The sequence below is a fragment of the Asparagus officinalis genome, chromosome 3, assembly GCF_001876935.1.
Source record: "Asparagus officinalis chromosome 3, Aspof.V1, whole genome shotgun sequence".
In the NCBI taxonomy this organism is placed as follows: Eukaryota; Viridiplantae; Streptophyta; class Magnoliopsida; order Asparagales; family Asparagaceae; genus Asparagus; species Asparagus officinalis.
Window position 1 is genome coordinate 23693529 of NC_033796.1, and position 17269 is coordinate 23710797.

General features: G+C 35.7%; 2 protein-coding genes across 2 annotated transcripts; one reads left to right on the plus strand and one right to left on the minus strand.

Annotated features, from left to right (window-relative positions):
* On the plus strand, nt 4577-5514 carry LOC109832154 (36.4 kDa proline-rich protein-like). Its single transcript, XM_020399592.1, is given in 2 exon segments — nt 4577-4999; nt 5001-5514. Coding segments are annotated over 2 exon segments (756 nt in total). The 5' UTR covers nt 4577-4627; the 3' UTR covers nt 5385-5514.
* LOC109832155 lies at nt 7571-8334 on the minus strand. The gene is made up of 2 exons (XM_020399594.1): nt 7880-8334; nt 7571-7756 (listed from the first exon to the last, which is right to left on the minus strand). The coding sequence occupies exons 1-2, from the start codon at nt 8180-8182 to the stop codon at nt 7670-7672; spliced, it is 390 nt and encodes a 129-aa protein (XP_020255183.1). The 5' UTR covers nt 8183-8334; the 3' UTR covers nt 7571-7669.

Sequence of the window (17269 nt, forward strand, 5' to 3'; positions counted from 1 at the left end):
TGAAGCATCCTGTATACTGGGTATTCAGATCTATAGAGATAGATCTAAAAGGATGTTAGGATTATCGCAATCTAGATACATTGGCAAAGTGCTAAAACGGTTTAGCATGGAAAATTCCAAGAAAGGTTTTGTACCTGCATCTCCTGGAATCTCCCTCTCTAAAAAGATGTCTCCCCGGACTGATGAAGAGAGGAAACGCATGAGTCTAATTCCTTATGCCTCGGCAGTAGGATCGATCATGTATGCCATGTTATGTACTAGACCAGATATCGCTTATTCACTCAGTTTGGTAAGTAGATACCAATCTGATCATGGAGAAGAGCACTGGAAAGCGGTCAAGAATATACTTAAGTACCTTAAAAGGACTAAAGAGTTATTTTTGATATACGGTAAAAGTGACCTCCGAATGGAGGCTTTTTCCGACTCAAGCTTTCAGAGCGATATCGATGATAGTAAGTCTGTATCAGGATATGTTTTCACCCTCAATAGAGGAGCTGTCAGCTGGAAAAGTTCCAAGCAGGATACAGTAGCAGACTCGACTATGGAAGCTGAATACATTGCAGCTAATGATGCAGCTAAAGAAGCTGTCTGGATGAGGAAGTTCCTTTTAGAGCTGGAAGTTGTTCCCACCATTAAAGATCCAGTACCTTTATACTGTGATAATAATGCTGCAATAGCTCTGACAAAGGAACCCCGATCTCACCATAAGTCCAGACACATTCTGAGGAAGTATCACTTGATCAGGGAGATAGTTGATCGCCGGGAGATCAAGATTGAAAGAGTAGACACAAAAGATAATATAGCAGATCCATTCACAAAGGCAATTGCTCGTTCACAATTTGAGAAACTTGTTGAGCTATTGGGTATTAGATACTATAATTGGCCTTAGTGCAAGTGGGAGTTTGTTAGATATAGGTGCCCTGCAGGCAATTATTGTATATTGTAACAGGACCTATATGTATATAACATCCTTGTTCAAAATGATAGTATGCTATTTTGGTCAGATTTATCTGATGTTCTAAATATACAGATAATGTCCTTAGAATAAATACTAGACTATCAGACATTTCGGATAGTGATCGTAATGAAGAGATCTGATTAGTCGGTAACGTATATTCTAAAATGTTCCTAGTTGATGAAGTGTTGAGATAGGACATCATCACTTTGGTTTAGACTAGTGTATGCTTTATTTCTCCTTTTGAAGGAGATGATCAATCTCTTAGATCATTGATGTGAGACATCAAGATACAGTATACAGGTGACTCATTAGTGAATGAGTTGACTGAACGACTCGCCGAGAACATCTAGTTGGTAATATACTTAACTGTCAAATAGAAGTTCTCAAGTGATATAGTACATAGTAGTCTCTTGACCTGAGGCATGAGTGCAATATCTTATATGTCAGTAAAGATGTATTTAGACTTTTACCTAACCACAGTTCTTATTGAATTGTGCATAACGGTTCTTGTTGGGTACATCCCGAGACATAAGTAGATATTGAGATGCCAAGAAGGGATTCGTCTCTCCCAGTATAGGGGTTGATGTCATAAGATTGTTTGATATAACTATAGCCTGGAAATCCTTGGCCAAGGTGAATAAGATAAACTGAGTGTCAGTTTGATCTTATAGGTTATGAGTTTAATATCAATAAACACTAATCAAGCTATTAGGGTTTGACAGTTTGCCATACCCTAGGCTCAATAGTTTGACATGGTTTGACGAAGAGACCGGACTGTACGGTATTATCATTGAGTGGTCCTGATAAAATTGGATAAGCATCTTGCAGACCTTTATCACAACTTATACCCGGGTGGTCTTCATGTGTAGCTAGCACCTCTGTTGTACTTATGGATATGATCCACTACCGAGTTTTTTAAGTTGGGCCCTAGAGTCACACCAAGCGCGTACTTGAATCCTATGAAACACAATTTATGGAGTGATGCGTATGATTGATACGCATATATGATTTCTTCCGGATACACATAAACGGTTATGTATATCGGTAAAATCGGAATGCTATGTGCTTAGGAAATGAATTCCAGTATTTTTCCCATAAAGTTAACTTTTAGTCAACTAGTTGACTTTTTGGTCAACAGTTGACTTTTGGTCAACTCTTGATTTATTTGGTCATATAGTGACTAATTAGTTAAAGATTGGAATAATACTATATACCGTATTTATGAAATACTGTATTAGTGATAATAATTTGGTATTCTCATTTATGAAATACACATACCATGTATAATGAGTCATGAGATGAGTCACTTAGTGGTATGGTTTGAGCACATGGTTTATTAGCACATGGTTTTGAAATGTAATGATTCATAAGATGATTCATTGCATGACTCACTTGATTAATCATTAATTTTTGATGATTCATTGCATGACTCATAGGATGAGTCATTCATATCATGAACACATTTCACTCTATAAATATGAGCTCTTTTTCTTATGGAAAGGTTAATGAAAAATTGGCTAAGTGTTTTTTTTTTTCATAAGAGAATAAAAGAGAGCTCTCCTCTTACTAAACTTTAGCAATCTTTGAGCAAGAGGAAGTAGTAGGATTTTAAGAACCCCGGGGTGGATATCTTGCCTTGTGTCTTAAGAAGACTCCCATTTTATCAAGCTCACTTGAAGACTTGGAGATCCACTACAAGGAGATTTTCTACTACAAGGAGCAAGAGCTAGGGGTTATTCGATCTTCCATCGAATCACGCTACGAAAGTATGACTTTCTAACTCTTGTATGCTCACTTTATAATAAGGATCATGTTAGATTTAATTAGACGATCCATATGAATATTTCATGCTCTCTACATGCTTAGTATTTTTGTACATACATGTCTTCCGCTGTGTATTATGCATGTAGACATAGCACGATTTCCTTCAGAGACACCCCAAGGGTGTCTCGGCCATGGCCGAGACACCAGGGGTGTCCGCGCCCTTTTGTGGTCCCCTAGACCCCCCTTACCTACTCCTAGAGGCTATAAATAGACCCCCTTGGTGCCTTGATTTGAGGAGGATTTTTGGAGAGCCTTGGCGAAGCCCTGCTGCAGTGAAGAGTGGTCGTGCGCTTCAACGAGGAGAGGAGAGGTCTTGATCAGAGCCTTCATCACCCGTCCGAGCCTTAGTATTAGCCTTTAGCGTTAATACTAAGAAGAGCTATTACCTCGCTTTAGCCGAGGTATACGCTTATAGCTTCTAGATCTCACGCGGATCGACGAAGTTCTGCTTCTATATCCCTCCGCGGATAGACGAAGCTCTGCCTGATTTTCTCGGAGCGGATCTGATTGCCCGGTGGTCCACGGATATCAACGTCCCCGTCACAGGCCAAAGACCCACGCAAGCAAGAGATGACAAACAGATCTTGCGTTTGTTTGAAAGGAGTTGTATTTCTTTTGTTTTCATTGTGCAAGGGTCTTATAAAAAGACTATCTTTTTGTTTCATTGTAACGATCGAAGTTGTAATGAATGCAGTAATGAAAACAGCAACTTTTTCCGCAAACACTCATGTGAGCTTGAGGATAGATGATTCTCATGATAGCATGAGAATAGGGGTGTAAAACAGTATAGTGGAATCGCACGATATCATTATCGATATCCCACTTTATAGTGGTTGTCGTCATCTTCTTGTCCGATCGATAGCTAAGGGCTCTGATACCAATTTGTTATGACTAATTCCCCAGGATAAGCTAATATCAATCACACAAGAGCACGAAAAATATCAATAACACACGAACACAAAGATATACGTGGTTCGGCTTGTAGTCTACATCCACGGGTAAAGGAGGAGAAAAACTTTACTAATTGTGAGGAATACAAAGTGGAATCTCTCAATCCCAAATAACACCCTAAAAGCCTAATACAACTCTCAACTAAAGGAACAAAAGAGAAGAATATCAAATAGGCTTCACAAAAGAACTCTCTCTTCTTGATTGGTGCTCTGAAGATTGATGCATCTAATTGGCTTGAAACATTGTACTTATATAGTCTTAAAGATCCCAGCTCATTTCTGTCTAAGGAATAAGAGTTCTAATAGGAATAGAAATTCACATGTCCTAAAATCCAACAATAGTCCAAGTATGAATAAACCTCTAATATGATTGGTTGTGCAAAGTCTAATATAAATAGAACTCTTGATCGAAACAAACCAAGCTAAAAAAGGAACTCCCAAATCAATATCAATTTGAGTATTTGAGGCAACTTATAACAATTTCAAATTCAGAAAGCGAGTGTGGCTTAGTTACAACAAAATTAATCAGGCTAACAAGACTAGACCATAGAAAGGCTTCACATAATGTCATTTGGTTTTGGTGCTACTTGATCACTCATTCGATCTAATGCAGAGGAAGTGATCAGATTTTGCCAACTGCTCATGAGTAAGTCCTAATTTCACATTGGAAAATTTTGCAAAGAGCTCTGGATTTAGATAGACGTATCTAGTGGTTTTACCATTTTGGTTAATTTGGTTTGCAGCGCTTCGCACAAGTCAATAGCACCTTCTCTCCTCTACATCAGTTCGCCCACTAGGATATCCACCTAATCACCAGGTATTTCAGCTATAAAAGGATCCATACGCAGTGCTACACAAGGGCACCAGGCAAACCACACACATTCTCAAAAACAAAATGGGGAAGTGTTTTCTTGCCAGCATCCTAGTCCTTTTCTTGAATCTTGCATCACTCCTCCCTTCTTCAGCTTGCCCCTACTGCCCTTATCCGACTCCATCCCCGCCTCCACCACCAAAAGAAGTCCCTTGCCCTCCATCACCAAAGTCGAAACCCCCACCATCACCGCCAAAGCTTAAACCTCCTCCACCACCTCCAAAGCTTAAACCTCCACCACCACCACCAAAAATCAAACCGCCACCGCCACCACCAAAGTCTAAACCTCCACCATCACCACCAAAGCTCAAGCCTCCTCCACCACCTCCAAAGCTTAAACCTCCACCACCACCACCAAAGATCAAACCGCCACCGCCCGCCGCCGCCTACAGCCCTACCACCTCCACCACCAAAAGTCATACCACCGCCCTCTAATGTACCATGCCCACCACCACCACCACCACCAAAAGTCATACCACCGCCATCTAATGTACCATGCCCACCTCCTCCAATCGCACATAGATGCCCGATAAACACCCTAAAGCTTGATGCTTGTGTTGACTTGTTAGGTGGTCTAGTGCACATTGGAATTGGTTCGGGTACAACAGGAGCTTGTTGCCCGTTACTTGAAGGATTAGCTGACTTAGATGCAGCACTATGCTTGTGCACAGCAATTAGGGCTAAAGTTTTGAATATAAACATACTGCTTCCTATTGCTCTTGAGGTTTTGGTAGATTGTGGGAAGCATCTTCCTTCTGATTATCAGTGTCCAGATGCCTAGGCCAAGATAAGATGAGATTTTTTGTGAGTTGTTTGTTATTGGTTATTGTTGTTTTTCTATGTATTTGTATTCTGTATGGCTTCATGAAATGAGGGAGCTTTTTCTTGAATAAATCTGGTTTGCTCGTGTATCTGTACTCTTTTCTTATAGAACAGAAATTTGAGGTTTTACTCAATGGAAAAAGTGTGTAATTTCAGCATCCGCAAATTCTCTTGTTTCTTTGTGATAAATGGTAAACAATTTAACCCCAAATTTCATTTTTCCTACGAGTCCATAACCAATACCTGGAGTACAAAATACAAATCATGCTCACAACAGGCTAGTGAATGATATAAAGAGATAAAGTTCTGCACACTTTTCATATATACAGTTTTCCTGAAGTACAAAAGTTTTGCAATTACCTCTCATATACTTGTTTTATTCCATCTTTTATAGGAGGTTAGAATAGAAAAACTGAAAAATGAAAGGAAAAAAAGCACGAAGAGAATTGAAGAAAATAGTTGTCTCATTTTCGACGTGATCGAAAAGGATTGACAATTCGTATAACCCAGTTTCACGCTCCTTATATGATGAATTTGTTCGATAAGTGGACCTTAGATTAGAATTAGAAGAAGACACAAAGTGATTACTAGTTGATTGTTTCCAGATTAAAAAAGCATTAGAATGAATATATGCAATCTGTCGAAAATTTCATATGTTTGTGGTCAGGTATATTGTCATACCGGTCCCAATTAAAAGAAAAAGGCAATAAGAAAGCTTCAATAACTCCAAATCATTTTGATCCGACTCTGTTAATGGTCATATCTTCAGTTCAATTAGCAAACTAGCCTATCCTTTTAATTTTTTTGGTCCCTTTCTTCAGGATTTGCCTCTAGTATTTAACCAGAACAGCAAAATTAACTACAAATTGTTACAAAAAGTTCCAGCTAAATGTTATCTAACATGCATCACCAGCAAACGTACAGTGAGTGTCGACACCTTATAAAGATGGGTGCCTAGAGCTACATAAGATTTGATCATACTAAGCTGAGAATCGGAATGCCCCAGAAAATAGTGACTATATGAGACCCAAAAACTAGAAATGAGGGAAATAGTCAACGCAACGCTGTAAACTGAAAATGCTACGGCAGTGGTGTAAAGAGATGGTAAGTTATCTAAGGAGTGAAACTTCTTTTTGCACATCCACATGCCGCAAAACTGAGCCACCTAAAAGATTCGAAAAATTAAGTACAAATAAACTGGAAAATATCTGCCATAGGACAAATTTTCAAAACCAACCCATTTGATAAACTAATTGCAAAAAAAGACCCGTTTCAAATTTATTTAGAGAAACCGACCTGGTTTCAGCACTGTCGCTGAAACCAGGTCGGTTTTTCTAAAATACTTTACGAAACTTCACGGGAGTTCAACTCCCGTGAAGTTTTTTCTCATAACAAAACTTCACGGGAGTTGAACTCCCGTGAAGTTTCGGAAACTTTTTTTCAAAAACCGACCTGGTTTCAGCGCTGAGGTTGAAACCAGGTCGGTTTTTGCAAATAAAACTGAAATGGGTCTTTTTTTGGGAATAGTTTGTCAAATGGGTTGGTTTTGAAAATTTGTCCATCTGCCATATCCAAGTTATACTTATGAAAGCCCATAATGAGTTCGTCTTGGAATTAAGTAGGCATCTGAGATTTGACTCAATCACGTGTCAAATCCCCAGAAATTTAGCTTTAGTTGATTAGTCTCCAGTTTCGATTGCAGGACTTCGTGACGGAGAAGTTAATTATATTTGCAGCATATGTTTGTCCTAAACCATGCAACGAAATAATGTTTACCGAGAAAATCATGAGCAAGAATGATAGGACGGACGTTACTGGAATTTTCAATAAGAGTCATCTTGATTCCTGTAATGTTTGTGTTTATTGTGTAGAAATTTGAAGAAAGGATTTAATGAAAGCAACAATTTTACCAAGTTCGAATAATCCTTTTTCTTTCAGTTGCAGATTATAGCGAAACACTAATTTTCTCAATCTTTGGATCTCACTAATCTTTTACTGCATAGATTGCAAGAGAATATATAAGCATTTAAATATGTAAAACTAGTCCTCGCTATCCAAACTTTGGATATATTTTTTTTTCCCCTTTTCATTTTAAAGATCAAACAAATGGCATGAGCAGGACAAACTACAGAGCGGACAATCTTGTCCTTACCAACTCATTAACAGCAACTTTTATTGTTATCTCATGAGCTACAAATAATAGAAGATACATAATGCAACCAATAAAATATGAAAAAAAAAAGTTCACAGAGTAGGCAGGATCATCTGGATAGCTGCTCTCTTCTGCACCTTAAATCGCCTTGCCGCGGCCTTCAACAACCAATTCCATCCCTACACCAAATAACAAAAAAAACACGAAATCTCATTCTTTAAAAAAAATTAAAAAAAAGGAAACAAACAAACTCTAACCTGTAAATTTAAATTAAAAAATTGAGGGAAAAAATATATACTAACCCTTTTAGGAGTGGTTTTAGGATTCGGAGAGAAATCCAATCTCTTGTTAAGCCCATTAAGCTTCTTCTTCCTCCTCCTCTTCATTGCCTTCCCTCTTGTTCCCAACAGCTTATCGGAGGACCCGAATGCTTCAGACCCACTCCGGCCTCTTGGAAGCAGTGGTGACCAGATCCCACTCTCAGAGTAATTGAAGCCAAATGCAGAGTCATCGGGAAACTTGCAGAGGAGATTCTGGGACATTGAGGGGTCAAGGTACTCTATCGTTATAACGCGCTCTATTATCATTTCTTTTGTTGTTTTCATGGAGTTGTTCTCGAGAGGGAAAAAGAGAAGGAGATTGGTTTGTAAAGGGGAGGAGAGGGAAGTGACCGTTGAGTGAGATTATGTTTTGGAGGAAAAGTGACCGTTGGGGTCGTAGATTAAGATTTTGGATTCAGACAAGAGAGAAGTGGTTCAGCTGTTTTGGTCCGGTTCAGTTGGATTTGGGACCATCCATGAGGGCTAAACGGCACTTGTGTACCTTATAGTACCCTCCTCTTTATTTCACCTACTTTTCACTTATATAACCCAACCTGTATGTGGTAACAAAAAAATACCCCAACGTTTTTTTTTAAATTGCGCTTATATACCAGCACTTTTTTCCGTTATCGTGGTGTACTTAAACACCCTAAAATTTTTAAAATAATGATAGGGGCACACCCTTAACCACACTCTCAACCACACCTTCATACTCTCTATAGTGCTTGTGGGCCATGCATGATATTTTTTTAAAAATATCATGCATGGCCCACTAGCACTATAGAGAGTGTGGGGGTGTGGTTGGGAGTGTGGTTGAGGGTGTGCCCCTAGTGGGACTCAAATTTTTACAACTAACACTTAGAAAACCTAAAGTTGTTGTAACTTGCACATAAATACACTCGGTTATGAAACTTGAAGATATTCAAGTGCAAGTTATAAAAACTTTAAAACTTGAAGATATTTAAGTGCAAGTTTTTAAAAAATTTAAGATATTTAAGTATCAATTTTAAAAACTTTGGGACGTTTTAAGTGCCAATTTTAAAGACTTTAGGGTATATAAATGCTACTAAAAATAAGTGACATATAAGTGTAAGTTCAAAAAAATAATGGTATTATCATACTACCAAATGTAAGTAGAGTATATACGTGACAAGTAGGCGAAACAATAGAATATATAAATATATAAGTGCTATTTAGCCCTCGTGAGGCCTGCTGGAATCTTATGAATCCAGATCAACTAAACATCATTTTTAACTTAGATATTTCAAAGTTCTTGTTCCCATGCTTTGATATACTAAATAATGCGCCTTTTATAACTTGATAAGCCAAGTTTTTTTTACCGACTCTTTGGTACTCTAAAGGTTATACATTATTGATCTTTGATATTCTAAAGATTGTTGTTGACATTTTAATACGCCAAGATGTAGGATATCAAAGTAAAAAAAATATGCAAAGTTTGGGGTGACTTTGCACAAAATAACTGTTTTGGGTTAATTTTGCACATCCTCAATGATATCTAAATGACATCAGATTCATGTAGGGCTAGAAACGAATTGTATCCAATACCGTGGTATTCATAATTGTCTTCATTTATAATTCTCGAATAAGAATAAAAATTCAGATATCATTCTATGAATTTCTTCGCACTCGAATTTGAATGCAAATTCTTTATGAATAATCGCAAACATTTATTGCATACTATGATACACTTATTTGATTATTAAAATTTATAGTTCAGAATATTAGACTACGCAATGAAAAAGATATTTTCATTTGGTTAAAGAAATTTTGGTTAAAAATTGACATAGGGCTACTTAAGTTTGACAAAATTACTATTACAAAACGTAATGGAACAAAAACATAATACCATATATGTAATAATACAAATTATAAAAGATGAAACTCTAAACAAATATAAATGGATTAAAAGTATATATGGTTAAATTCTATTTGTTTATAAACTAACTGCTAAAAACTATTTGTTTCTTGTTAAATAAACAACCAAACCGAATATAACCAAATAGTTGTGAACAATTAACAATCTATTCGTTAATCATTTTGCACACTTCAGCCCCTATTAAGAAGTTATTTGAAAGCATCAGATGATATAAATGTTGGCTAGAGGGGGATATTGAAGCAAAAAAAAAATTTAATGTATATGTGTAAAAGACGATTGTATATGATAGTAAAAAAGAGTTAATTTTAGAAAACTCCCAGAGTTAGAGCAACAACATAAGAAATCCAAAGGATTCTGAAATTAATAATAACCCACAAAACATAAAAGTTATCCATTGAGAAAGACTAGACTTGCCTATATTGTTCTCACTAAAATGCTTAGGTACGAAAATGAGTTTGTATTTATTTTTTAATTAAAAGGATAAAGTAGGTATTTTATGGTTATCATCTTCAATTCCCCAATCTTCAGAATTTTTTTCATCTTCAATTCCCTGATCGGTAGTTAAATAGAATGAGTTGGTAATAACTAGTTTCTTCAATTTTCCATTATTACAATTAAATCTCATCTGCAACTTAATAGTCCCTTCTTCCAAAGCTCAAGTCCTTGCTCCTCTTCCGCAATCCCTTATCTTCCTTCTTCTTCAAGCTCAAGCTCTACATTAATGGCCATTCAGTCACAAGCGATGCCCCTCTCCCTCCTCCGCCGCTTCCTCTCTCCGACCTTGTATTGCACCTGCCAACAAACGTCGGCCAATGCCGCCATTTGCGAGGAAGAGGCAATGCTGATCATGAGGATTCAAACCTGACCAGGATGGGCAGAGTGTGAGACCCCCAAGTGTTTTTAGTCCCACATCAGGAAAGTGTGAAATGTTTGAGTGGGTTAAATAGATATGTCCAAGGCTCAAGTGTATCAGGTGTTAGCATTTTTTTCAGTAGATATAATCAAACAATGTGTTACACTCGGTGAGTCTCATGGCTTATATCGTGAGCCGGGGCGTGCCAAATTGTATCAAAACAATTGCCAGCTATAAATGTGTAGCTAAATGTTATGCGGGAATGTCTCATATGTAAGATGGGGTGATTGTGAGACCTCCATGTATTTAGTCCCACATCGCGAAAGTGTGAAATATTTAAGTGGCTTAAATAGATATGCCTAAGGCTCGAGTGTTACAAGTGCTAGCACTTTTTGACAATGGATTTTGACCAAACAATACATTGATATCACGAGCCTGGGGCGTGACAGTTAGGATAGCGACGATGATCACCACCTTCGTGACGTAGTTGAGCATTGGCTTATGGTGGTGGTACTGAGAGACGGACGGAGCGGACACAGGTGAAAGCTTCAGAGAAGAAACAAAAAAAGAGCGAGCACTAAATTAGATCTACAAGGAAATTTCATACTCCCTTTAAAAGCACGAGTTCGGAAAATCTTTTTTAGACAAATATACCCCTTTATAGTTTGAACTACCTTATCTATAATCAAATTCTAATTTTCAATGGTCAATATTACCCTTCACTATTTTGAATATTTTATTTATATCTTAATCTATCCTAATCATAATCATATCTTATCTTAATCCTATGTGAACCATGTTTAGCTTAACAATTTAAAAAAACTAATATTAATAAAATATATAAAACATAAAAATGATATTAGTTTGTTAAGATAAAGAAATTACAAGTAGATAACATATTATAATACATGAAGTATTGCAAAAAAACCATAAAAAGTTTTAAAATTGCAAAAAAGACCCTGAAAAGTTCAAAATTATAAAACTCATCCAAATATCTCAAAACTTAAAATAAAAAACATGAAATTAAAAAATTAACATCAGTTTGCAAAGAATTTAAAATTTACAGTTAACACCTCAATGTCTCAAAAATTATAAAAACACCCTCAAAAGTTTAAATTACAGACAAGCACATTAAAATTCTAAAATTTTAAAACTTACAAACAACACAGATGAATTCAAGAGATTACCATGATACACCTAAAATTTTTGACATTTAAATTTAAATTTTTTAATTAACACCCTCAATATCTCAAAAATTATAGAAACACATTTAAAAGTTCAAATTATAAAAAGCCACCCTAAAATTCTAAAATTTGTAAATAAAATAAGATGAATTCAAGATATTACCCTTAGACACCTAAAAAATTAAAATTTGCCAAAATTAACCTCAAAATTTTTAAAAAACTCCTTCAAAATTTAAAAATCGTAAAAAAAACTCTAAATTTTCAAAATTTTTAACTAGCACACATCAAATTCGTCGATTGGTAGACCGCTGAAATTTAATATTTTTCAAAATTAATCTATAGTTTTAATAATTGCAAAAGACACCCTCAAAATTTTAGAGTTACAAGAAATATACTAACATTTAAAAAATTACCACCAACACATGAAACATAGAATTTACAACTACCAAACTTAAAAGTAAATTTTTTTAAAAACTCTTTCAAAATTTTAAAAATTATAAATCACACCCTCAAAGTTCAAAACCACAAAAATGGGCTAAAATTTTAAAACTTGGCAAAGAAAAGTGTAATTGTTTGGTATTTTTCATATATATATATATTAAAATTTCTAATTTAGGGATTTACTATCCATTTTCAGCATCTAAGAATAGTCTAAATTGATACTGGTAAACAAAAACAATAAGAATTGATTAAAACATCCGGTTAATGGATAAATTTTTTTAAAATATTATAGATTAAAAATTATCGGCACTATATAAATTAAAATAATTTAATATAATTTTAGTAATAAGTTGGGGTAGCTAAAATACATTCGTAACATTAATTGATAGATGTTTAAATCCATAGAAATGATAAAACACTATAATATTATACCTTAGCATTAATTGATTTTAATTTAGAAACTTTAATCTTTGACGTTAATAATATTTATAGGGTAAAAGAATACAAGGAATTACATATGGAGAAACTATTAGAATATTTAGAGATAACTTTAAAAGAATTGAGTTATTTCCATTGCAAATGGGAAAGTGATGGAAATAAATCTAAAATTAAGAAAATGTTAATGAATCACTTGAATTGGCATTAACATAAGACATATCTATTAAGGCAAAATGGCCAGATTGGTATATTTTCTAGGGGCTTGGTGACAAGTTGGTATATTTTTTTTAAGTTTTGTCAGATTGGTATAAATTTTTAACTCCGGCGCCATATAGGCCTTAAGTTTGGCCGGAGTTACTGTTCCGACTAAATTTGATGGGATTTTTTGCAAAAAAACCCCTCATCAAATACAATTTCCTACTCCTAACCCCCCTCCTCCTCCTCATCCTCTTCAACCGGCGGCGGGTGCGGTGAGGAAGCAGTATACAGTGATGGTGACGATGTTGGATGTGCTTGTGAGAACCCAAACCAACAAATCAAGAGAAGGAAGAGGGAGAGGAAGATGAAACAGAGCAGGAGGAAGATGAGGAGAAGAGGAACATGCACCTAGCTCCGCGATCAGAGGGTCCGAGCTCTCGTGGCCCACAAGCGCTGGCTAGTGGAGGTGCTCTACACAACCACCCTCTCCCACACAGTCAACGTCCTCGTCTCCAACAACATCGTCACCGTGCCCGTTGCCGCTCCACCCAGCCGCTGGATCGGCGCCGGTGGGTCGATGATACTGGAGTCCGACCGGGGCAAGATTTGGAGAAGAAGATGTCAGTGCCGGTGTGGGAGGTGATTGGGCACTCTCCCGAAGGGCTCAACTTGTGGACTCTGCATTATTGTCGAACAAGGAAGCGTTGCTGGTGGGGGATTGGCCCTTGACTGATGGGGGTTTGCGGAAGCCAAGAGGATTGTTTCAGCAGAAGCTGTGGACATATTTGGAGGTGCATCAGTATGTGGGAGAAGAATGGGAGTTAATTGAGCGGCAAGACCCTGAGTAACAACGGAATAGGTCTCTTTGGCATTTCGTCGAATGGATTGTGAGCGATCCTGCAAGGCAGGATTCGGGCCTGAAGCTTGGGGCTGGTGGGTGTCCAAAGAGATTTTGGAGCATTCAACATTTGTGTGACCCTGCATGTGGCAACATATACACAATTTGGGCACTCTCTCATAAACAATTGCTTGTTTAAAATCTTCAAACAAATCAACCCAAATGAACTGCGGTCCAACCAGACCAAATGTCATCATCGTCGTCAGAAAAGAACGTATGCCACCAGAGCCTCTTCTTTCGGCGGGAGGTTCTGTCTTTGGCACTTGGAACCAAGCGGAGAACATGTCTCCTCCCCTCAGAAGCGGAAGCGGAAGCGGAAGAGATGCCCTGTGACGGCGGGGAGTTTCGCAGGATGAGGACGGGGATTGTGGAGCTCGGCATGAAGAGAGCAGATAAATGTTGGCCATGAACGGGGGCACTGTGCGGCGGCGATGCCGGCGTCGCCACTGTAGAAAAAAGAGGGGGACATGAGGAGGAGGGAGAGGGGGGTTAGGAGCAGGAAATTGTATTTGATGAGGGGTTTTTTATAAAAAATCCCATCAAATTTGGTCGGAACAGTAACTCCGGCCAAACTTAAGGCCTATATGGCGCCGGAGTTGAAAATTTATACCAATCTGACAAAACTTAAAAAAAATATACCAACTTGTCACCAAGCCCCTAGAAAATATACCAATCTGGCCATTTTGCCTATCTATTAATGAAGCACTGAACGAGTTACATTAAAAAATAATTTAATAACTTTATCCTAATCAAAGAAAAAATCTTCATGGAAGATATAAGAAAAATTAGTAAGTATTCATAAATTCCATATTGTGTTCTTCAAATTAAATATTGATATTATAATCTAAGAGAAATTGGTAATGAATAATGCAGGTATTTAGTTTAGATCTTTATGGAAAATGAAAGGGATAGAGCAAAGGTAATATTATTAAAATAACAGAAATTCTTATTAGATGCACATCAAAAGAATTCATTTTAGAGGAAAATAAAGAGATAGCTTCTAATTTATTTAAGTAATAAATTAGGAACACAAAGAATTTTATATATATGAAATTAATATTTATTCTCATTGAAATAGAAAAAAATCAAAATCTATATTTTGAGCAGTTTGTGCTGAACATCATAAGTACATTTGACTTCTTTGTGAAGTTAAATGAGATGATAAAAAATTAACGAGACTAGAAAAGATAATAGCATAAAAAATACAAAATTAGCCTGATGTCATAATTGATGTAGATGATGAAGACAATACTCTAGAATTATCCGAGAAATGATAAATGATAAACCTAAAAAAGGATTGATCTTAACTCAATAAAAAATAAAATAGAAGAAATAAAAATAATATTTTATGAATATTTTATAGAATAGTTTAATTATTTTGAGTGAAATTAGGAATCTTTAGAAGGGAGTTTCATGAATTTTTTTCAGTACTTTTATATTCTTATGTGGATGTTTTTATCATATAAAAATATACTAGAGTTAGCATTAATCTTTAATTTATATTTTTTTATGAAGTCTATTAATGATTAGGAATAAACTTTATATTCTCTTTTGCATTGTTTTAACATACTTTAAATCAATCATTTTGTCATATTGGTTTTAAATATTCACATTCCTTGTATAACACTATTTTAATATTTTTCACTTTGCAATTGCTATACTTTCTCAAATAAAGCGTAGTTTCATATCAGTCAAAAATAATATGAAAATTCAAATTATTTTTAAATTATATTTGTTTTTTGTCAATTTAAATATCAACATGAAAATTTAAATTGGGTGTATCTCATTTAAACAAACATAAAAAAATAATCGGGATGTAAGAGTTTAAAGAAAAAAATGAGCAAAAACTACCAAAAATACTTAATCATGGTATTAAATCACGTGCATTGCACGTGTGTAAAAACTAGTAATTACAAAAATGTCAGTGGAACTCTATCTATATTCCCAACAGAAAAACGCTTACAATTTAAGCGTACAATTAGAAAATGAGAGAGCTAAATTTACAATAAGTATTTACAATGTGTGTCATCAATACTTCAAAATTTTGTTTTTGGAGTACCGGAGCAGTCGTGAAATATCAGTCATCAACATTCACGGAAAAGGATAACAAAATCAATTTTAATCCAATTTATACTTTATATAAACAAACACTATACCTACCTCTAACCTGCTCTCGTTAAAAAAAACTCTTTAATGGTCCACCTTAGAAATAGAGAAATGATAGAGGCACACCCTCGGGCATACCTCCGACCATCCCTCCTCCTCCCTAGCTACAGTGCGGTGCCCCATTTGAGATTTTTTTAAAAAAATTCAAGTGAGACCCCATGCACTGTAGCTAGAGGGTGGGTGACCGGAAATGTGACTGAGGGTGTGCCTGTAGCGCCTCCCTTAGAAATAACACATCATGTGACTAAAATAGAATTACAATATTAAAAGAAGTTACTTATGTGAATCCATAATTTGCCAAACATAAAAAATATAGAAGGGTTAAATTAACCCCTCTAGAGGGGTTAAAATGAGTTAACCCCTCAAAATGAGGGGTTTACTAATACTCCTATTTAGATGGAATAAGAGTTAACCCTTCTAATTATAAAGAAAATAGTTAAAATCATTGTTATTCCCAAACACTAAAACTGATCATAAGGGCTAAAATAAAACTTATTTAACGGGTTAATAATTTAGTCCTTCGGATTATCAAATGGGCTAAGTACATTAATCCTTCTCTTTAACCTCTCTTCATTAACCATTTGCCAAACGGGGCCTTAAAGTTTACTCCATAGAACCAGATTTATATTTTTATGACATGAAAGTTATGAATAAATTAAACTTCGGGTATTTAAGTATAAATAATAATAATCCAAAAAATTGATTATTAGTATTTAACAAAAAATAATAATAAATGTTGGAAAAAAAATTTAAAAATGAAATAAAGAAAAGAAGTATGTAGAATGAGGGACGTGTGGCAATAAAGTCGGGTTAGGATCCTGTCAAAACCGAAGGTTATTAAATATTTAAAAATAACGCTCATATGACTATATGTTTTGTCAATGGGAAAGCTAATGAGGCAATGCACTTGTTTGCCGAGGAGAGTGCTAAAATCACAAATATATATTCATTAGGTCGAGGACCCTCCATCATTTCTTGTCTCTGAACTTGATGGATTTAAGCTCTTCTTTATTAATTTAATAAAAGTTGGTCATTTTGACATAAAAAATTATATTTGGGATATTTATACCCTAAGGTACCGTTTGGCAAAAGGTTAAGTGAGGGGTTAAGGAGACTTAACCCCTTCTTAACCTGCCAAACACAACAAATCTATATAAGGGTTAAAGTGAGTTAACCCTTCATAATTTGGCAAACATAAAAAATATAGAAGGGTTAAGTTAACCCCTCTAGAGGGGTTAAAATGAGTTAACCCCTCAAAATGAGGGGTTTACTAATACTCCTATTTAGATGGAATAAG

Bases quoted from the DNA above. Each gene is read 5' to 3' on its own strand.
- LOC109832155 (XM_020399594.1), bottom strand. From the start codon at position 8,182: ATGAAAACAACAAAAGAAATGATAATAGAGCGCGTTATAACGATAGAG. The intron at 7,757-7,879 runs GTTAGTATATAT...TATTTGGTGTAG, and splicing joins CTAAAACCACTCCTAAAAGG to GGATGGAATTGGTTGTTGAA.